Source organism: Hyperolius riggenbachi, chromosome 1 (genome assembly GCF_040937935.1).
Source record: "Hyperolius riggenbachi isolate aHypRig1 chromosome 1, aHypRig1.pri, whole genome shotgun sequence".
NCBI classification, from domain to species: domain Eukaryota; kingdom Metazoa; phylum Chordata; class Amphibia; order Anura; family Hyperoliidae; genus Hyperolius; species Hyperolius riggenbachi.
This window is the reverse complement of record NC_090646.1, coordinates 33,791,537-33,814,384: the sequence shown is the minus strand read 5'-3', so window position 1 is coordinate 33,814,384 and position 22,848 is coordinate 33,791,537. Positions and strand designations below refer to the sequence as shown.

At 43.6% G+C, this 22,848-nt stretch overlaps 1 protein-coding gene across 1 annotated transcript; it reads left to right on the top strand.

Annotated features, from left to right (window-relative positions):
* The first annotated feature begins 370 nt into the window (after positions 1-370).
* Positions 371-18,700, top strand: LOC137545590 (vomeronasal type-2 receptor 26-like). Its single transcript, XM_068267026.1, has 3 exons — positions 371-518; positions 12,023-12,283; positions 18,045-18,700. The coding sequence occupies exons 1-3, from the start codon at positions 371-373 to the stop codon at positions 18,698-18,700; spliced, it is 1,065 nt and encodes a 354-aa protein (XP_068123127.1).
* Positions 18,701-22,848: the final 4,148 nt, after the last annotated feature.

The following is a 22,848-nucleotide window of genomic DNA, read 5'->3' as shown; positions in this document are numbered from 1 at the left end:
GGCCAGCAGGGACAACGCAAAGGACCAGGGCTGTGGGGAGAGACTGAGACGGCTGCTCAGGGCTGGAAGAAGCCCCAGGTGAGTAAAAAATAGTATTTCTTACTTTGCGTCGGAAGTTCTTTAAAGGAAACCTTAAAGTGTACCTGTGTTGTGTACTGGTGGGCCAGCCCCATGAAGTGCTCCCTCGCTGTCCTCTCCGGTTGCTTTTTTGTCTTCTAATATTACACAACCCCCCCCCCCCAGTACTCTGTCCACTCACAGCCAGTCATGCGCTTCTGCACATGCCCTGCCACGCATGCACCAACGCTGCTCTCCCGTGCCTGGGAGTGCTCTGCGCCTGCACAGTATTACTCCCAGCTGTGGGAGCGGAATGGGGGGAGGCGGAAGAGGCGGTCGTGCTGCACCTGTGCAGAAGAGTGCAGCCAGCCAGATTACTGTGGGGGACTACAAGACAACGGTGCGGGCGGAGAGGACAGCGATGGAGCCCACGCACCTCATGAGGCTGGAGGAAGCCCCATGTAGGTATAAATATACCACTTCTCAGGTTTCCTCTAAGTAAACCTAATGTGGTCAGTGTAACTTACCTAGGGCTTCTTGTAGTCCTTCTGGTCCTTCTCTGATATCCATTCAGCAACTGTTCCATCTGAAAATTGCATGTGCCTCCTGAATTGCGCACCCGCAGCCTGGAGCATTCTGCACTTAAAGTTTGTAAAAATTGCTACTGCACACATGGCGAACATTCCCAACTATGGGAGCACGATCAGGGAGGCGAATGGCCATGCCTGGTCCGGGGTCCCTCACCCTCTGCAGGGGCCTTGGGCTGATCTGCCCCTGTGCTCCACTGTACCCCTTAGGGCCCTTTTACACTTAATGCGTTGGTATGCATTAGTACGCGTTGGTACACGGTTTTTCCACAGCAGTGCATTGTGAAAAAGGTTTCAGCTAAAACTCGTTAAGTGGGAACTGTGCCATAGGAAAACATGGGCATTACTTTGAAAATCAGTTTTCTTTCAGTTATAACTGAGAACAACTGATTAGGTGGAAAAGTAGACTTAACCTGCTGGGCGGTCTGGACGAGCTCAGCTAGTCCAGTACCGCCGGAGCCTGCCGCTCAGGCCCTGCTGGGCCGATTTGGCTCAAATAAAAAGCAGCACACGCAGCCGGCACTTTGCCAGCCGCGTGTGCTGCCTGATCGCCGCCGCTCTGCGGCGATCCGCCGCGAGCAGCGGCGAAAGAGGGTCCCCCCAGCCGCCTGAGCCCAGCGTAGCCGGAACAAAAAGTTCCGGCCAGCGCTAAGGGCTGGATCGGAGGCGGCTGACGTCAGGACGTCGGCTGACGTCGATGACGTCACTCCGCTCGTCGCTATGGCGACGATGTAAGCAAAACAAGGAAGGCCGCTCATTGCGGCCTTCCTTGTTTATACTGGGCGCCGGAGGCGATCGGAAGAACGCCTCCGGAGCGCCCTCTAGTGGGCTTTCATGCAGCCAACTTTCAGTTGGCTGCATGAAATAGTTTTTTTTTTATTCAAAAAAAACCCTCCCGCAGCCTGCCTGGCGATCTTAATAGAACGCCAGGCAGGTTAAAGAGAAACCGTAACCAAGAAGTGCACTTCATCCCAATCAGTAGCTGATACCCCCTTTCCCATGGAAATCTTTTCCTTTTCACAAACGGATCATCAGGGGGCGCTGTATGACTGATATTGTGGTGAAACCCCTCCCACAGGTTCCTGTGAGGACCATAGTCCTGGCAGTTTCCTGTCTGTGAACCTTGTTGCATTGTGGGAAATAGCTGTTTGCAACTGCTAAAAAAAAGTAAGCAGCAGCTACTTCCACTGACATCACCTACCAGCAGTAAAAATGTCACCATGTGATAAATGTCAGAATGTAAATCTGGGAGAGGAAAGCTTTTACAATAGGCAAACACTGACTAAATCATTTATACATAATTATTGTAAACACAGGGGGGAACAAAAGTGACACGGGGACAAACGAGATACAGGGGAACAGGTGACACAGCGAGACAACAGGCAGAAGGGGAACAGGTGACACAGGGATATGAGGTGACACAGAGGGGCACAAAATAGACACAGGGGTAACAGAGGGGGACAAAAAAAGGCACAGGGGTAATAGGTGACTTAGAGGGGGACAGAAGAGGCACAGACATGATAGTGTTCTAACTTAAGAAAGGATTCAGTTTAAGAACAAACCTACATTCCCTATCTCCTTCATTAACCGGGGTCTACTTGTATTTCACTAGCTTCTTTATTAGGCATGTCTTGCTAGTACGGAACATTTTTTTTTGCCATCAGAACTGCCTGAATATTTTATGGCATTCCTCAGAGATTTTTGGTCCATACTGACATGATAGTGTCATGCAGTTGGCCCCACCCACATCATGGCACGGTCACGCCCATTTTGTCATTCGCCTCACTGTCCTAGCCCCCCCAACGCCCCCCCCCCCCCCTCGGGCCTCTGGGTTGTGTTTTCCCCCCAGGCCAAAAGGTCCCAGTCCTCCCCTGCAAGAAAGGTTAGATAAACTGGGTTTATTTAGTCTAGAGAAAAGACGCCTTAGAGGGGATCTAATTAACATGTATAAATACATCAGGGGGCAATTTAATAGCTTGGCAGATGAGCTTTTTGTCCTTAGCCCTTCTCAAAGGACTAGAGGACACGATCTGCGCATGGAGGAAAAACGTTTTAGCCATTTATTTAGGAAAGGGTTCTTGACAGTAAGAGTGATTAAGATGTGGAATGCATTGCCACAGGAAGTCGTTATGGCAAACTCTATACCTGCATTTAAAGGGGGCTTAGATGCTTTCCTTGCTTTGAAAGACATCCATGGCTACAATTACTAGGTAATGCCTAATGATGTTGATCCAGGGATTTTATCTGATTGCCATCTGGAGTCGGGAAGGAATTTTTCCCTTTATGGGCTAATTGGACCATGCCTTGTGGGTTTTTTTCGCCTTCCTCTGGATCAACAGGGATATGTGAGGGAGTAGGTTAGTGTTGTACTTTGTTCTCTGGTTGAACTCGATGGACGTATGTCTTTTTTCAACCAAAATAACTATGTAACTATGTAATCAGACTTTAATTATACTTGCATTGTACACTCATATATTAGTTATGCATGCATACATACATACATACATACATTCATACTTACATAGCATCATACATGTGAAAATAAATGATGTGGGGCCCCCCATTCCGAGCCTCTTTAACCCCTTGTGCCCCATGCAGGCTGAGATAGCCAGAATGCAGAGCCCCAGACGTGTGAGGCTTCGCACCCTGAGCTACACCAGCCTCCATTGTTTCAGGTACAGAGGACTCTCAAGGAGCAGGGTGCTCAAGTCTCCCCCTCTCCCTCAGAGCCCTTTTCCAATCCATGGACAAGGGGCACTACCCCACCTCCGGTTCCCCAGCAGTGCCCCTTCCACAGCAAATGGAGCTCTCAGCTATACTAACATAATTTTTTTATTGGCCTAAATTTAGGTAAATTGGTAAGGAATCTTTATAAAGCCATTGAAATGTTGTTATAAATTAACATCACTCAAATATTCAAGTACTCAAAATTGCTGACTCGTAATGAAATTTACGAGAACTTACAAGTCCAATTTTTGTGTGCTTCTACTCTGCATTCATAATAGCGATTGATTACAAGTGTCCATTTTTTATTGTTTTACGCACAAAAATTACAGCTATCCATAATTTCGACCTTGCAACGAGCACCACTTACAGACAGTACGCAATGAGGATATTTAGTCAGGCAGGCAGGAGGGCAGTTATCAAGTAATCAGATACAAGAGCAAGGTACATGGTACTGGAAACAGGGACTGATGAACAGAATCACAAGGCACCTTGCAAAATAATCTAGCAAGGTCCTTCTACCAGAAGCAGCCTTAACCTCCTGAGTGTTACACCATAGTTACATAGTTACATAGTTATTTGGGTTGAAAAAAGACATACGTCCATCAAGTTCATCCAAAGAACAAAGTAACCTCCACACAGGAGGTTTTGCCAGTTTGCATCCCCAGGGTTAATTAATGTGATCAAGTAGCTGTAAAACCTTTAGCCAGCACTAGGTTAGCTAGTGCAAGTGTCCGGTACCCCCCGATCCCCCGTTTATACATTACCCCGTCTGGATCCAGCGATCAGCACGGTTTCCCCACACAGCTCCGGTCTTCACTATGGGGAGGATCGCACATGATGTTGCCGAAGTCATGACATCATGCGCAAACCCAATCCTCCCCATAGAGAGACCGGAGCTGTGCGGGGAAACCGTGCCGATCACTGGATCCAGGTTGGGTAATGTATTAATGGGGAGTTTGGAGGGGATTGCAGGCAATCGAGGGGAGCAAGACACTTGTACTAGCTAGCCTAGTGCTAGCTAAAGGTTTTGCAGCCATTGGATTACATTAATTATGCATGGGGGGCTCCTGAGGCCGGCAAGCGGTATGCCCACCACAGTGTTGGGAATACCGCTAAGGAGGTTAAAAAAATGCTGCACAATGGTCAGACGACAGTTCAAAAAAGTCTCCAGAGCTCCATCTTCAGATGATCCAAGGAAATACAGAGTTTCAAGTAGAGGATATACACTTGCTGGTGGACAGCAGAAGTCCATACAAAGTCCATAATGCTGCCACCAGAAGTAACACAAAGGCACATATGACACCGACAACCTGCGCAATACCCAGCAGACATAAATTTGCTCACCCTTTATTATATTTAATAAATTAGACACTCGGAGGGCAGAGGGATCCAGAGGAGCTATTCTTTGTGCTGTGTTTCTTCATTAAAGCAGTGAAAACCAATCCTCAGAGAGCCATCTAGCCTGATTCAAACTAAAAAGCTGCCAGTAAGCATTACTTCCACTTCTTTTGTTTCATGAGTTAAAGAGTAACTGTCAGGCTGCAGAAGCTAATTTAAACCTCTATTCTCCTGTGTTAAACAGTTTAGAAGGAAGCCCAAAAGCAATTAGTGAAGATAAAAATCTCAGTTACCTTTGATGTGTGCTTATCAGCAAGTCTGTTATTCTTAAGAAGACGCAAGCCGCATATTACTGCAAAGCATTCTGGGGCTCTCCCCTCGGCTGCTAATGAGACCTTACAGCAGCTTGTAATCGCGTAGCACTGATAAATCTCGGGCAGACTACACTGCAGGAGTCAGCTATTGTTCCTAGCCACATGGCTCATTAATATTCACTGCACACTGTGTTATTTAGTACAAGCTTATCTGTGATCAGGAAGCAGGCAGGACATGACGACACATTTGACAGAAAAACATGGAGCCTGCCATGAGCTGTCAGGAGCATCTATCTCTGCATATACTATATACAAATTCTGTGAAATCCAAACGTGGACAGTGAAATGCATATGTAATGTAAGTACAGCCAATCTTTAGCTACTGATATATGTGTTTATTTTCTCTGAGACCTTATACCTAACAGCTCCTCTTTAATCTGCACACCAAAAACAGTGAAGGAGGAGAGTTTTGTTGAGCTGGCAAAGTAAAAATAACACATTATTTCTTTAACCTCTTGAGGACCACAGGCTTACCGTAAAACTCCTAAAGACCAGGCCATTTTTCACAAATTGGGCCACTGCAGCTTTAAGGCCTCGTTGCAGGGCCGCACAACTCAGCACACAAGTGATTCTTTTCTGCCCACCAACAAAGCTCTCTGTTGGTGGGGTCTGATCGCTCCCCAGATGCTTGTTGTTTTTTTTATAAATAATTATTTGTTTTATTTTATAATATTTTTCCCTATTTTTGTATTAATTTTGTAATCCCCCCTCCCTCCCCTGCCAGTCAATCAGCGTGATCGGCTGTTATAGGCTGCAGCCTATGACAATGTATCACTTTGTTTTCCACCCAGAGGGACTTACCCCAGTACAGCGCTGCCGTAGATCGCATCGCTGTACTGTGTTAACAGTCTCCGAGCCGCAATCCCCACTGGGAGACTGAAGGCGGAGTAGAGCCCCGTCATCCAAGTGAAGATGCGCGCACATCGGCGATCTCCTGCAATCCATAATCTCCTGCAAACCACGCTCCAAGGACTTTACGCCAATCAGGGTTAAGCAATCCTGGGACTGGTGCCGTGTGCACGCCCATCAGCGTGACGCGGTCGCCTAGTGGTTAAGTTTGGATTACCAGCCACACCACATTTTTGTAATTGCAGGATTATGATACCTAGAAATTTCTAACTTAGCATTTTAGTCTGGTTGACTACAGGGCAGTGCAGAAGACAATACAATTATGAGAAAATGCGAACTTAGAGGAGTCTAAGGGCTCATACACACATCCAACTTAATGCACAACCAACCCCACAACAAGTTGTTTACTTGACAAGTATGTACACACACACCAACTAACTAAACAACCAACTCACAATATGTCCACATTCAAAAACAGAAAGTTGTTCAAAAGCAGAGGTTGAAAATACCAATAGTTAATCTTGCCTTATATGTACTCAGACCTACTTTATACATAAGTCCAACTTTTCTACGGGATGTAGCACATAGTAGGACTTAGCCTCAGTGAATTTTTGGCTGAGCATGCATTTTATGAAAGATTTGCAGACTTGCACGGATGTATAGGCTTCACCATGAACACAAGAATCCATTGTGCTGAGCATAAATTATCTTTATAACAATTGTTTGGACTTATCAAATATTTAATTCATGTTATTTTCTTATTATACCTCATATAATCTATATATATGAAATCGGTGTGTGTATGTGTGTGTGTATGTGCCGCGATCACGCAAAAACGCCTTGACCGATTTGAACGAAACTTGGTACGCAGCTCCCTTACTACCTGGGATGATGTGTTCTGGGGGTCTCACGGCCCCCCTGTGCACCTGGGCGGAGCTACAAACAGCAAATCAGATTTCACCCATTCAAGTCAATGGAAAAAATGTAAAAGGCTGCCATTCTCACAGTAATCACACCAGAGTCCCCACACATGGTACAGTTGGTCACTTGGTGACCGAGGTTACAAATCCAGGAAAAGTGGGCGGAGCATAAAACATCCAATCAAATTTCAGCCGTTCATTTTAAATGGGAAAATGTAAACTGCAGCCATTCTTACACTGTTAATCGCAGGGTTCTCAAACTTGCCACACTTGGTCACTGGGTGAATGAGATTAAGAAAATTGGTGGAGCCTACATCAGCCAATCAAAATTCACCTATTGATTTTCAAGGGGAATATTTAAACTGCTGCTATTCTTATACTTTTAATGGCAGAGGCTTCAAACTTGCTACAATCGATCATTGGGTGACTGGGGTCCAAATTCACTAAAGGGGTGGGGCCACATACAGCCAATCAGATTTCCTTGGTGGATAAACTGCTTCCATTCACACATTTTTGATGCCAGGAACCTAACAGCTCACAAACTTGATCATTGAGTGACTGTGTGTCAAGGTTACAAAAAGTGGGCGGGGCCAAAAAACACTTTTACTGGGAAAATATAAACTGCAGCCATCCTTACACCGTTAATGGCAGAGTTCTCAAACTTTGCACAGTTGGTCATTGGGTGACTGAGATTAAGATTTTGGAAGGTGGGTGGAGCCTACAACAGCCAATAAAAAACTTCACCTTTTGATTTTCAAAGGGAATATTTCATCTGCTACCATTCTCTTATACTGGTAATTGCAGATGCCTCAAACCTGGTACGGTTGGTCACTGGGTGACTAGGGTCCAAATTCAGGAAGAGGGCGGAGCCACAAACAGCTAGATTTGTTTATTTTTCAATGGGAATATACAAAGTATTGATACCAAGGACCCCAAAGCTGATAAACTTGATAATTGAGTGACTGTATGTCAAGGTTAAAAAAAATGGGCGGTGCCAACAACTTCATTTTTTACTTTGCAGGGTTCCCAAACTTTACACAATTGCCACTGGGTGACTGGGATGAATATTCAGAAATGTGGGTGGAGCCTACAACAGCCAATCAAAATGTACCTATTGATTTTCAAGGGGAATAGTCACATTGCTACCATTCTTACACTGTTAGTGGCAGAGGCCTCAAACCTGATACAGTCAGTCATTGGGTGACTGGGGTCAAAATTCACTAAAGGGGTGGAGCCACAAACAGCCAATCAGATTTGTTAGATTGATTTCAGCCATTCTGTTATTGGCAGGGTTCTCAAACGTGACACAGGTGGCCACTGCGTGACTAGGACTAATATTCAGAAAAAGTGGGTGGAGCCTACAGCAGCCAATCAAAATTCACCTTTTGATTTTCAAGGGGAATATTTACATTGCTGCCATTCATGCACTCTTAATGGCATAGGCCTAACATCTGCTACAGTCAGTCACTGGGAGACTGGGGTTTAAATTCTGAAGGGAGCGGGCCAAAAACAGCTAATCAGATTTGTTTAATTTCAATGGTAAAATGCAAACTTATTGATGCCAAAGACACCAAAGCTCATAAACTTGGTCATTAAGTGACTGTATGTCAAGATTAGAAATAGTGAGCGGAGCCAAAAACAACTAACTTTTTACATGGGAAAATGTAAACTGCAGCTTTTCTTACACTGTTAATGGCAGGGTTCTCAAACTTCACACAGTTGGTCACTGGGTGACTAGGATTAATATTCGGAAAAGTAGGTGAAGCCTACAAGAGCTAATCAAATTCACCTATTGATTTTCAAGGTGAATATTGAAACTGCAGCCATTCTCACAATGTTAATAGCAGAGGCCTCAAACCTGGTACAGTCAGTCGTTAAATGTTTGGGGTTCAAATTCAGTAAAGGGGCGGAGCCAAAAACAGCCAGATTTCTTTGCTGGATAAACTGCTTTCATTAGCACAATTTTGATGCCAGGAACCCAAAAGCTCACAAACTTGGTCATTGAGTGGTGACTGTGTGTCAAGGTTACAAAAAGTAGGTGGAGTTAAAAACAGATTTTTCTGGGAAATTGTAAACTGCAGCCCTTCTTCACTTTTAATGGCAGGGTTCTCAAACTTAGCATAGCTGGTTACTGGATGACTGGGATTAATATTCAGAAAAGTATGTGGAGCCTAAAAATGCCAATCAAAAATGACATGTCACTTTTCAAGGAGAATATTAAAATTGCTGCCATTCTTGCACTGTTAATGGCACAAGCCTAAAACCTGGTACAGTTGGTCATTGGGTCACTGAGGTTCAAATTCAGAAAAGGGGGATTTTCATGGAAAAATACAAATTATTGATGCCAAGGGCGCAAAACTCAGAAACTTGGGCATTGAGTAGTGACTTTGTGTCCAGGTTACAAAAAGTGGGCAGAGCCAAAAACAAATTTCACTGGGAAAGTGTAAACTTCAGCCCTTCTTACACTGTTTATTTCAGGGTTCCCAATCTTTGCCCAGATGGTCACTGAGTGACTGAGATTAATATTCAGGGAAGTGGGTGGAGCCTATAATAGCCAATCAAAATTCACCTGTTGATTTTCAAGTGGAATAATTAAATTGCTTTCATTTTTACACTGTTAATAGCAGATGCTTCAAACCTGCTACAGTTGGTCATTGGGTGACTGGGGTTCAAATTCTGGAGAGAGGTGGAGCCAAAAACAGCCTATCTGATTTGTTGAATTTCTATGGGAATATATGTAGGTAGAAAAAAACAAAGTCTTGTAAAAGTAATACCTTTTAATGGCTAACTGATAAAGTTAAATAATGCAAGCTTTCTGGGATCTAGTCCCCTTCTTCAGGCATATTTCTAGATGTTAGCTGTAGTAAAATACTGATGCAGGGAAGCTGCATGAAGATGGCAGTTGTACTGGTTGCTGTTTAGCAGTTAGATGTCAGGTGATCAGCAGGCTGGAGCCAGTGAGCTTATGCAAGCAAACATGAAATCTAGCAGGTTTCTGAAGATAGTGAAGCCAAGTCAATCATGTTACATAAGGAGTCATGAATCCCATTCCACAATTTAAACCTTCTGTTAATGTCTTGAACATTTTCATAAATTTGTACTCAGAAATCTTTCTTGCTTGTTCATTTTTGAAGTTACCCTTAAGAATAAATACTTTTAGATCTTGCATGCTGTGTCCTGGTTCGCAGAAGTGTTGGCCCACTGGTGTGTCCGTTTTACCCTCATTAATTTTAAAGCGGTGATGGTTCATTCTTGTGCGCAGTTTTTGTCCTGTTTCTCCTATATAGATACCTCTTGAGGGGCATTTCATGCAGCGTATCATGTATACAACATTGGATGATTCACAGGAAAATTGGTCTGATATTTGATGATATTTCTGTGAGTTTGGTATTTGTATTTGGCTTGTGCACAAGATATAAGGGCAGGTCTCACACCTTGCGTTATTACAGGGTAATGTGCCTGGAGTTTCTGGTGTAGATAATGCACTTCTGATAATCATTTGTCTCAAATTGGGAGGTTGTCTGAAAGCAAGCATTGGTAAATCAGGAAAAACTTCTTTCAGGCGTTTGTCTTTATGAAGTATCGGTTGCAGGGCTTTCGATATCTTCCTCAGTGTCTTTAATCTTGGGTTGTAGGTGACCACTATTGGGACTCTGTTGTTTTCAGTCTTTGGGGTGTATTTCAATAGTTCCTCTCTAGATTTTAAAGTTGCTCTGTGTATTTGATCATCAACGATTCGTGGACGATATCCCTGATCTATGAATATATTACGTAGTGACATAAGTTGTCTGTCTCTGTCCTCTGAAACAGAACATATTCGGTTATACCTCAGAGCCTGGCTGTAAACAATAGATTTTTTGGTGTGTTCCGGGTGGAAACTATTCCACTTGAGGTAAATATGCCGGTCAGTTGGTTTACGGTAGATGGATGTTTCTAAAAATCTATCTTGTATGTAAATTGTAGTATCCAGGAAACTGACATGGGAGGATGAAAAGTTGAGCATTAACTTGATGTTCTTGTGGTATTCTGAGAAGTTTTTGTGGAATTTGATTAATTCTTCCTGTGATGCTGTCCAAATTAATAGGATATCGTCTATAAATCTGAAGTAAGCCCATGGTTTAATTTCACACGTTGTAAGGAAGTTTTCCTCCAATCTGGCCATAAATAAATTTGCATACTGGGGACATTCTACTTCCCATAGCACTGCCCATTGTCTGTAGATATACATCATTCCCAAATGAAAAATAGTTATGAGTTAGTATATATTTGATAAGTTGTAGTGTGGGCTCTGTTGGTAGATCATTCAACTGAAGGAAATGTTGGCAAGCTGCAATACTGTCCTCGTGTGGAATGTTGGTATAAAGGGATTCAACATCCATTGTAGCCAGGATAGCACCCTCTGGGATTGGACCCATGGCATATGGGAATATACAAATTAATGATGCCAAGGACCCCAAAGCTCACAAACTTGGTCATTGAGTGTTTGTGTGTTAGGGTTAGAAAGTGGGTGGAGCCAACACCAGTCAAATACATACCCAGGCAACACTGGGTCATCAGTGGGTGGAGACAAATACAAATTTCACTGGAAAAATGTAAACTGCAGCCATTCTGTTAATGGCAGGGTTTTTAAACTTTGCACAGTTGGTCACTGGGTGACTGGGATTAATATTCAGAAAAGTGGGTGGAGTCTAAAACAGTGAATTAAACTTCACCTGTTGCTTTTCAAGGGGAATATTTAATTGCTACCAGCTGTTAATGGCACAGGCCTCAAACCTGGTACAGTTGGTTATTGGGTGACTGGGGTTCAAATTCAGAAAAGGGGGTGGAGCCACACACAGCCAATCAGATTAGTTTCATTTCAATGCAGATTATTGATACCAAAGACCGCAAAGCTCACAAACTTGATCAGTGAGTAATTGTGTGTTAGGATTAGAAAAAGTAGGCGGAGCCAACACCAGCCAAATACATACCCGGGCAACGCCGGACAATCAGCTAGTAGAATATAATAATTCCTTCGTCTGTATTGCTGACTGAGAAATTATCAGAACGTGATTGTTCCCGTACTTCAGGAGAATTTCACAAATGCCTGCACACCAACACATGCTATGAAGATACAATCCTTTAATCAAACCCTTATATGATGATTGTGTTTCTTTATATCTGTCTGCAGACAGTGAGGAATGTGAGAAATGTCCTGAGGATGAATGGCCAAATGAGAAGAAGGATCTCTGTATTCCAAAACGGGTGGAATTTCTTTCCTACACTGATGATACCATTACTTCAGTGTTTTCATCTGCCTCTATTTTGTCTTGTCTTCTGGCTTGTTCAATATCGGGGATTCTTATATATTATAAGGACACACCTATTGTTAAAGCCAATAATACAAACCTGAGCTATCTTCTCCTGGTCTCCATCATGCTGAGCTTCCTCTGTGTCTTTGTAAGGCTTGGTGGTGTATTCTCCACAGTCAGCATGCAACGCATGAGCTGGCGTGGAGGAGGTACACACACTAGCACCAGGAAACAGGCTATCCCTAGTATAGTGGAGGGGAGGACTGACTCCAATAGGAGATTGTGGCGCACAGAGCCGGTGCAGATCTGACAGCCACAAACAATGCTTACGTTATAACGTCTCAGCGCAAAGTAGCGCTGAGCGCACAAACCAGAACTGAGGAGATCAGGACAGGTAGACAGAATGAACGCTTGCCAGCTAGCGGCTACTTAGCGACAGCAAGCGTCCAAAACCAGACAGACTGGAATGAGGCAGCCAATGCGATGCGGCGATGGCGTGCCTCACAAAGACTGGACAGGACAGTCAGAAAATAGCAGGATTAAGATAGATGAACGCAACACAGACAAATATACAATAAGTATGTTTTCCTAGCGTATTACAATTACAGCTATCAATGAAACTATTTGTAACGTCTGACTAACATATGTATATATCGGCAATGAACCGATATATGACATAAGCAGCAACGCTGACTAGGAATGGAGTAACACAGGGAACAGGACTCAGAAGGATTCGCTATCTCTTCGCAGAGATGAACGCAATCCACAAACGGTAACAGAACAGGATTCAGAAGGATTCGTTATCTCTTCGCAGAGATGAACGCAATCCACAAACAGAACCAGGAGCAGGGTAACTACCTCAGCACGGGTGGTCACGGTACGCGCAACCTACCAAAACGTGCTGGAAAGCTGACTAACTGCACACAGGATATAAACAGTTCGTGTACGTATACATAAGCGACACTGATGTATTAACGTAACACAAATACAAGGAAAATAATAAACGTGCTGGTATGCATATATATTGGCAATGAACCAATATATGATGCAAAGACCAGCAAAGTATCTTTATAACAATAAACACGATCGGGGGCTAAAGCGACAGCAAGGCAGGCTTAAGCTGAGGCTATGAAAACCCAAGGAAACCCTGCAGGAAGCAGATCTTTATACTGAGGTCATCCAATGGGAGCAGACATGCAGATTCCCACACAGGTGAATGATAATCAGTCACAAGCTGACAGCAGGGAAAAACAGACAAAGCTATACAGCTTGCATGGAAATAGATCAGAACTGCCTGAGCTGCAGCACTACTTCCAGCAATAGCTGCTGCAGCAGCGATCATTACAGTACCCCCGCCTTTAAAAGTGGATTCCAGACGCTTTTCAAAACTGAAATTTCCAACAAAACAGTCTGACTGATAATTCATGATGACCGGGACAGCCCGGCAAGACCGAATTCCAGAATCAGTCCCCACAAGACTGGACCCATCAGAACCAGAACCTACAGAACCATGCCCATCAGTACTACAAGCCCCAGTGTGACACCCATCAGAACCATGATTTCCAGAAGAAAGCCCTCCGAAACTCCCTGAGCAATACCCACCGCCTTCCAGGAACCGTTCAGAAACGCCAAAGCCTTTGCAATGCCCACCGGTACTGTCTTTACCAACACAAAACCCACTGTTGAACCAGTCCAAGGCACCAGGACAAGTTTTCTCAGAGACCTCCCAGAACACCTTGAAGCTCCAAAGAGATCCCCATAGGTCAGAATGCCCCTTAGGCTCACATGGAGAACTATCAAGAACCCCTATGGAACCTAGGGCAATTCCCGAGTCAGGGCCACAAGGACAAACATCAATATCAGGGCTTTCCGGGACCAGAACCATCTCTGGGCATGCAGGCAGACTGGCAACATCAGAACATGTTCCCACTAAGGAAGCATCAGAGCACGCTAACACCTTAAACACACTTGGGCATTCTGGCACACAAAGAACATCTGGGCACACTGGCACAAGAGAAACCTCTGGGCATGTCAAGGAACTGTGAGCCTCAGGGTCAGCCAAGACAGGACCAAAACCAGGACTGGCCAAAAAAAAATCATCATGACTAGACTTCGCAACTACTGGATTTTTACACGAGAATGCAGGATCAGACTTAGATGTCGCTGATTCCAGCAAAGTCAGTAACAAATCAGATTCAGGGGCACTAACAAGACAGGACAAATCTTCTGATCTATGCACTGAACCAGATAGGGACTCCACAACTACCTCTGGACTGGACAGAGACTCATTTAATACACTGGATTGGAGCTCATGAGGCGCTGCAGAACAAGTCAGCATTGCAGCAGCCCCTACTGGACTAGGCAAAACTGAGGAATTCCCTGGACAGGAAGGGGACTCTGGAACCTCTGCCACAGCGGCCAGAGAACCAGAATCTTTCAGGATACAGGGCTGGGTTTCAGGAACACTCATCAGACCGGACTGAAATTCTGAGATTTCTATTATTTTGACCAGAGAATCAGAATTATCCATGTTACAGGGCAAGACTTCTGAAACATTCAGAGGACAGGGCTGGAGTTCCTCGGCTGTTACAACACTGGAGAGGGACTCAACAACATTGGTTAAATCAGACTGTGTACAGGACAAAGTATCTGACACACTTGCTGACGAGGACAATATTTCAATGGCTTCTGCTTTGCTGGGCAGAAATTCATCAAGTTTTATTAGAGCAGACTGTAATTCCAAAACAGCTGCTAGACAAGTGAATATTATTGCAACACCAACTGAGGTAAGCAGTGCTTCAGCCTCCTCTGCTAGAGGGTTTAAAGTATCCAAAGTACTGGGTGAAGCATAAGACTCTGCGACCACAGCTTCACTGGACAGGATCACTGAACAGTCCATATTGCAGGGCAAAACCATGGAAGCACCTGCTGGACAGCATAATGATTCTGTGACCTGAGTTTCATTGGAGAGATCTACTGCACAATTCATGGTACAGGGCAAATTTATTGGAAAATTTTCTGAACAAGGTAATAATTCTGCGATTTCAGGTTCACATAGCAGATGCTCTGAGCTATTCACGAAACTAGAGCGAGGTGTAGAAACAGGAAGATCAAGACACAATGTTTGCGCATCTGAATCACCATTCATTTGTAAAATTGGAAAATTCAGATGCTGGGGTTCTGAGTTTACTAGACAGGATTGCTGGGACTCGGAAACTGATGTAGTGCATCTATTGGCATCTGCTGGATCAGACAGGAGTTGAACTTTATTAACACAGGTAATTTCTGCAGAAGTGTTTGCAGAGACAGGCAAGATTTTTCTGGTGTCTGTTTCACTAAACAAAGAGTCATGAGTACTGGCTAGGCTGGACTCGGAAGTCAGCAGGACCTCTGGCTTCTCTGCTGAGAAATTTGCGCAGGGCAAGGTTAAGAATGTATCAGTGGCTTCTGTTTTACTGGGAAGTAACACTGAGTTATCCATGGTACAGGGTGGAATTGCAGGAACTTCAATTTCACACAAAAAGAGCTCTGAATCACCTGCTGAATCAGCCAAAGGTGCTGAAGCAGGCGGGTCAGAACGCCAAATTTGCGAATTCGGAGTCACATAAAAATCATCCAAAATCAGTTCCCACACATCAATCAAGGGAGCCACACAGTCATACCTACACACACCAGCCTCTATTAGGTTATAGGCTGACTTAATGCATGCGTTCAATACCATTTCACTTTTTGCACTGTAAAATTGACAAAATGAACTTGAATCATTCTTCCATTCACAGACCAGGGCTTCCATCTCTCCCCTCTCGAATGGAGGATCCCATGCATACTTAACAGCGAAACATTCCGGCTGATCACAGTCTGCAGATATGATTGTGGCAGGCACATGTATAGGGTTAATTAGCAGGTGATTGGCAGATTCCTTATTCCTAAGAAGCTCCAATACCTGTAGCAAGTGTTTAACTGTAGTGTATGCAAACTTTCCTTGCTTTACAAATAAGTTGATTTGTTCAATACTCTGTAATATCTCCTCATAATCATACTCAGATAATTCTTTTAAACACAAATCTTTATTTTCCCTAGCCAGGGAGGAAAGTTCATTAGTAGTTTCATAAGTCCATTTAACTCCCCTGAAAGACAATTGCATTTCATTATCTGTTAATGGCAGAATCTCATTATAGGTCTCAGTCGCTAAGGATAACGATTCTGCAGATTGGACACGTTTCTTAGAACGTTTGCGTTTTGCCTTTGACCTTGCGGTTTTTGGTGATTTATTCAAAGCTGCAGGAAAATTATCAGTAACACTTTCTGCTTGCTGCTCATTCTTGCAAGCAATTGAAGGAGCAGCTGATTGGCCTGCTGCCAGGAGTTCATTAAGAGGAAAAGGCAATGGATCTATGCGCAACCAGTTATGGATCACAAACGCTAGAAATTCCAGCGGTCTATCTTTCAAATCGGAATGATTGAGAACATCAAATGCCCACTGGAATAATTCCCCTTTAAACAAAATATAACTTAGTTGGAGTGCCCAGGTTGAAACAGGAGTCGCTTGGAGATCAGGATTGGTCAGGAACCTGGCACATTCAGAGAAAAACTCATTTTCTGTTTCAGAGCTAAGTTCTTCAAATTTCTTAAAGGAACAGGAACCATAATTAACAGTGTCATACTTTCTGGGAATCCCCCCCACAATGGGGATTGGTAATGGGGTTTTCATAATGTAAGGCTTGGTGGTGTATTCTCCACAGTCAGCATGCAACGCATGAGCTGGCGTGGAGGAGGTACACACACTAGCACCAGGAAACAGGCTATCCCTAGTATAGTGGAGGGGAGGACTGACTCCAATAGGAGATTGTGGCGCACAGAGCCGGTGCAGATCCGACAGCCACAAACAATGCTTACGTTATAACGTCTCAGCGCAAAGTAGCGCTGAGCGCACAAACCAGAACTGAGGAGATCAGGACAGGTAGACAGAATGAACGCTTGCCAGCTAGCGGCTACTTAGCGACAGCAAGCGTCCAAAACCAGACAGACTGGAATGAGGCAGCCAATGCGATGCGGCGATGGCGTGCCTCACAAAGACAGGACAGGACAGTCAGAAAATAGCAGGATTAAGATAGATGAACGCAACACAGACAAATATACAATAAGTATGTTTTCCTAGCGTATTACAATTACAGCTATCAATGAAACTATTTGTAACGTCTGACTAACATATGTATATATCGGCAATGAACCGATATATGACATAAGCAGCAACGCTGACTAGGAATGGAGTAACACAGGGAACAGGACTCAGAAGGATTCGCTATCTCTTCGCAGAGATGAACGCAATCCACAAACGGTAACAGAACAGGATTCAGAAGGATTCGTTATCTCTTCGCAGAGATGAACGCAATCCACAAACAGAACCAGGAGCAGGGTAACTACCTCAGCACGGGTGGTCACGGTACGCGCAACCTACCAAAACGTGCTGGAAAGCTGACTAACTGCACACAGGATATAAACAGTTCGTGTACGTATACATCAGCGACACTGATGTATTAACGTAACACAAATACAAGGAAAATAATAAACGTGCTGGTATGCATATATATTGGCAATGAACCAATATATGATGCAAAGACCAGCAAAGTATCTTTATAACAATAAACACGATCGGGGGCTAAAGCGACAGCAAGGCAGGCTTAAGCTGAGGCTATGAAAACCCAAGGAAACCCTGCAGGAAGCAGATCTTTATACTGAGGTCATCCAATGGGAGCAGACATGCAGATTCCCACACAGGTGAATGATAATCAGTCACAAGCTGACAGCAGGGAAAAACAGACAAAGCTATACAGCTTGCATGGAAATAGATCAGAACTGCCTGAGCTGCAGCACTACTTCCAGCAATAGCTGCTGCAGCAGCGATCATTACAGTCTTCTTGTTCCTCGGCCCCCCATCGGATGTAACCTGCAGGCTACGTGGGACCTCTTTTGGTGTCATCTTCTCAGTAGCCGTATCTTCTCTTTTTTCGAAAAGCATCATAGTTTTCATTGCATTTAAAGCCACCAAGCCTGGGAATGTGTGGAAGAAATGGGTGGGAACCAAATTACCCAATTTTGTAATGGCCCTGTGTTTATCAGTTCAAATAATAATCTGTGTCTTATGGCTGTCTATTTCTCCTCCCTTCCAGGAACTAGATCTTCACTCTTATCAGGAAATAATTGTCAATCAGTGTAATGAAGGGTCAGTTATTGGGTTCTACTTTGTCCTGGGATATATGGGGATTCTCGCAGCTATTAGTTTCATTACTGCTTTCCTAGCCAGGACATTACCGGACACATTTAATGAGGCCAAATGCATCACATTTAGCATGCTGGTGTTCTGCAGTGTTTGGATTGCCATGATCCCGGCCTATCTTAGCACCAAAGGGAAATATATGGTGGCTGTGCAGATTTTTGCTATTTTGGCATCAAGTACCGGACTTCTTGGATGTATATTTTTTCCAAAATGTTACATCATTTTGTGTAGACCTGAACTTAACACAAAACTTGGTTTGCTTGGAAACAGAACACAATAATTTTATTTTTTTTATTGCATAGGCTCAGTTGACAGTATAAATAAAAAATAAATAATAAAAAAGTTTTACAGCAAAATGTGTGGATATGTATTGTATTGTATTGTATTGCATTTGAGGGTTGTAAAATCATGCTGTTGCCTGTTACTACATGGAAAGATTCAGAACATTAGTAAGTTTGTTACCATTGATGGTTTGTTACCCTTTGTTAACCCGTTTGCGTTCCACATGTCATTCGACAGCAGAAAGCTGATCAAGTGCATTATTCCAGCGCCTAGGCGACAGGCCAAGCCACGGCTAATGTCACCATAGCTACGGAGTAGAGCCACTCCCCCCACCCATGTCAATTCACCTTTCCTTTCATTCGGTGATATTGTCCTACATTCTGATGAAATAAATACTAGGAGGGGCTATCTCCAGGGGAGAAAGGATAAGACCACCCTGCCACGTCTCTTGAAACACCCAATCGGCCATCTTAGAAGCTGGTATCTATGGGTGCTGTTAAAATATATACATCAATAAATAAATATCACTTGCTGGATTCATATAATAAGCCATACTCTAAAAATTAGAATTAGGAAAGGGAAAAAAAAGAAAGGATGGAAGAAAAGTGTGAAAAGGAGTTAGTGCACTTTCCATACCATCCCATATATGCATCATAGGTGCCTCAACTGACAATTATACAAACTAGTACATAGATTAGAAGATGCAACAATTGTTATTACAATTTTTTACCACCTTTATGTCTTAGACCTGGCGTCTTTCTCTCGGTCTGCTTGATTGCTTTAACCTTTCAGCAGCCAATTTATTTAGAGGCTTGCAAGTGTTCCAGGCCAATTTATTTTAGCATGTCTTTTTACTCCTTATTTGATACATTTCCCTGCTTCTAATTAGTACTGTTGTAAAGTGTATTTATGGCCACCACTTGTCACTAGGGGGCAGTGTGAGACAATAAGAGAGGGCTTCTGCTTTCAGTTTCTATATTGTCTGCTAGTAGAGAGAGAGAGAAAAGCATGCCAATAATTTACAGCACAACAGGTTCCGCTGACTGAGGTTCGAAAGCAGTGCACTTATCTCAAATGAGATAACTCTGTTGAAGCTGCTAATGAGTTAAAGAGCTGGACCAAGGTTAAACAAAGGCTGCATACCCTGTATGTATTTAGAGAGTTTAGCATGTTTAATGAGCTCTCATTTGTGTCTAATCACACGTTGTAATTTGATCTCTCCCTGTGTCACATGACTGCCTATGGCAGAGATGGCAGATAAGCTGATTTGAAAGCACAGGATGTTAAAAGTATGTCTGCTTCCATGAATCAGGGAGTAGAAACTGTTCAGATGTATTGCGGGATTTGTATCAGCTGTAACAGAGAAATATATTTGTTTAAATGTTATTATGTTGTTGCTTATCTTTTAGAGCAGAGAGGAAGTTCTGAGTTCAGATTTGCTTTAAGGTTATACAGTGGTGTGAAAAACGATTTGCCCCCTTCCTGTTTTCTTATTCTTTTGCATGTTTGTCACACTTAAATGTTTCTGCTCATCAAAAACCGTTAACTATTAGTCAAAGATAACATAATTGAACACAAAATGCAGTTTTAAATGATGGTTTTTATTATTTAGTGAGAAAGAAAACTCAAAACCTACATAGCCCTGTGTGAAAAAGAAATTGCCCCCTGAACCTAATAACTGTTTGGGCCACCCTTAGCAGCAATAACTGCAATCAAGCGTTTGCGATAACTTGCAACAAGTCTTTTACAGCACTCTGGATGAATTTTGGCCCACTCATCTTTGCAGAATTGTTGTAATTCAGCTTTATTTGAGGGTTTTCTAGCATGAACTGCCTTTTTAAGGTCATGCCACAACATCTCAATAGGATTCAGGTCAGGACTTTGACTAGGCCACTCCAAAGTCTTCATTTTGTTTTTCTTCAGCCATTCAGAGGTGGATTTGCTGGTGTGTTTTGGGTCATTGTCCTGCTGCAGCACCCAAGATCGCTTCAGCTTGAGTTGACGAACAGATGGCCGGACATTCTCCTTCAGGATTTTTTGGTAGACAGTAGAATTCATGGTTCCATCTATCACAGCAAGCCTTCCAGGTCCTGAAGCAGCAAAACAACCCCAGACCATCACACTACCACCACCATATTTTACTGTTGGTATGATGTTCTTTTGCTGAAATGCAGTGTTACTTCTATGCCAGATGTAACGGGACACATACCTTCCAAAAAGTTCAACTTTTGTCTCGTCGGTCCACAAGGTATTTTGCCAAAAGTCTTGCCAATCATTGAGATGTTTTTTTAGCAAAATTGAGACGAGCCTTCATGTTCTTTTTGCTTAAAAGTGGTTTGCGCCTTGAATATCTGCCATGCAGGCCATTTTTGCCCAGTCTCTTTCTTATTGTGGAGTCATGAACACTGACCTCAATTGAGGCAAGTGAGGCCTGCAGTTCTTTAGCTGTTGTCCTGGGGTCTTTTGTGGCCTCTCGGATGAGTTTTCTCTGCGCTCTTGGAGTAATTTTGGTCGGCCGGCCACTCCTGGGAAGGTTCATCACTGTTCCATATTTTTGCCATTTGTGGATAATGGCTCTCACTGTGGTTCGCTGGAGTCCCAAAGCTTTAAAAATGGCTTTATAACCTTTACCAGACTGATAGATCTCAATTACAGTATTTTTGTTCTCATTTGTTCCTGAATTTCTTTGGATCTTGGCATGATGTCTAGCTTTTGAGATGCTTTTGGTCTACTTCTCTGTGTCAGATAGCTCCTATTTAAGTGATTTCTTGATTGAAACAGGTGTGGCAGTGTAGCAGGTAGAAAGAGGGGGGATCTATTTATTTTTATTCCTATATTATTACCTGGTCAGCAGCTTTAAATAGAGATGCTGCTGACACAGGTTTGTTAAGTAAGGGCATTTTGCCCTTAGTTGTAATGTGTAATGTGTGGGTAGGCAGAGCTGATGGCTGAGGGAAGGTTGCTAAGCAACCAGACACACAAGCAGGGGAGCCGTTAGGGAAGATATAATGGCTCTCTGAGGGGTTGAGTTGGCAGTTGGAGCAGACAGGAGAAGGGGTGCAGCAGGCACAGCTGAGTAGAAGCAGGCCAGACACTGCGACAGCTGACATTTTGGGAGAAAAGTAATGCGCTGCGATGATTCTTCAATCCTCCACAGACAGCCATCAGTCCATCAAGGCTGACAAGGAGTGGGGAAGCCAGGAGAGAGATTTCAGGCAGATGAAAAAGAGCCAGTCAGATGTATAGCCAGTGATTCTTGATACAGAGGTGCTGGGAAAGAAGCCTTTAAATCTGACACGTATGAAATATGATTAATACTGGGAGCTAGTCTACTTTAGGGGACCCACCGTAAATCCCCATAGAGAATTGGAGCTGTGCTGAAAACGGAACAAATTTTCCGCTTTCAGCTCTTTTAAACCCCCACAAGCTATATATCTTTGGAAAGGTTAGAATCTGCTCTAATGAATTATGCTAGTTTCGGTGAGCAAAAGGTGCAACTCACCATGTAGGAAGCGCCGGAACGGCCGCGATCGCGGCTCCGTCGGCCATCTTACTTCTGTGCTGCTCATATTTTTCTCCCTCCTCATTGGAGGGATTGTTAGCTGGGGGCATGCCAGAAACTGCTCTCCCTTCTCCCCGGACAAGACCAACGCAGAACTAGCTACTGACGTTTTTTTTTTTTTCCTCTGGCACGCCCCCAGCTAACAATCCCTCCAATGAGGAGGGAGAACAATATGAGCCAGCACAGATGTAAGATGGCCGACGGAGCTACGATTGCGGCCTTTCGGCGCCTCGTTCACGGTGAGTTTCAGTTTCTTCTCACCGAAAGTGGCATCATTCGTTAGAGCAGATTCTGAGCTTTCCATACATGTATAACTTGTGGGGGTTTAAAAGAGCTGAAAGCGGAAATTTGTTCCGTTTTCAGCACAGCTCCAATTCTCTATGGGGATTTACGGTGGGTCCCCTAAAGTAGACTAGCTCCTAATACTGTGATAAATCAGCGTGTGACAAGAAAGATACTTGAACATTTTGATTATAGTGAATTAGCTCTGGTGATGTCCCTAACTGCTGAAGTATAGTGCTGGTGAGACCGAGAATTGAGACTGACAATCCCTAATTGTTATGATTATCATCTTACTTGTATTT

Bases quoted from the DNA above. Each gene is read 5' to 3' on its own strand.
- LOC137545590 (XM_068267026.1), top strand. From the start codon at position 371: ATGGGGGGAGGCGGAAGAGGCGGTCGTGCTGCACCTGTGCAGAAGAGT. The intron at 519-12,022 runs GTAGGTATAAAT...ATCTGTCTGCAG, and splicing joins GAGGCTGGAGGAAGCCCCAT to ACAGTGAGGAATGTGAGAAA. The intron at 12,284-18,044 runs GTGTCTTTGTAA...CTGCTGCAGCAG, and splicing joins CATCATGCTGAGCTTCCTCT to CGATCATTACAGTCTTCTTG.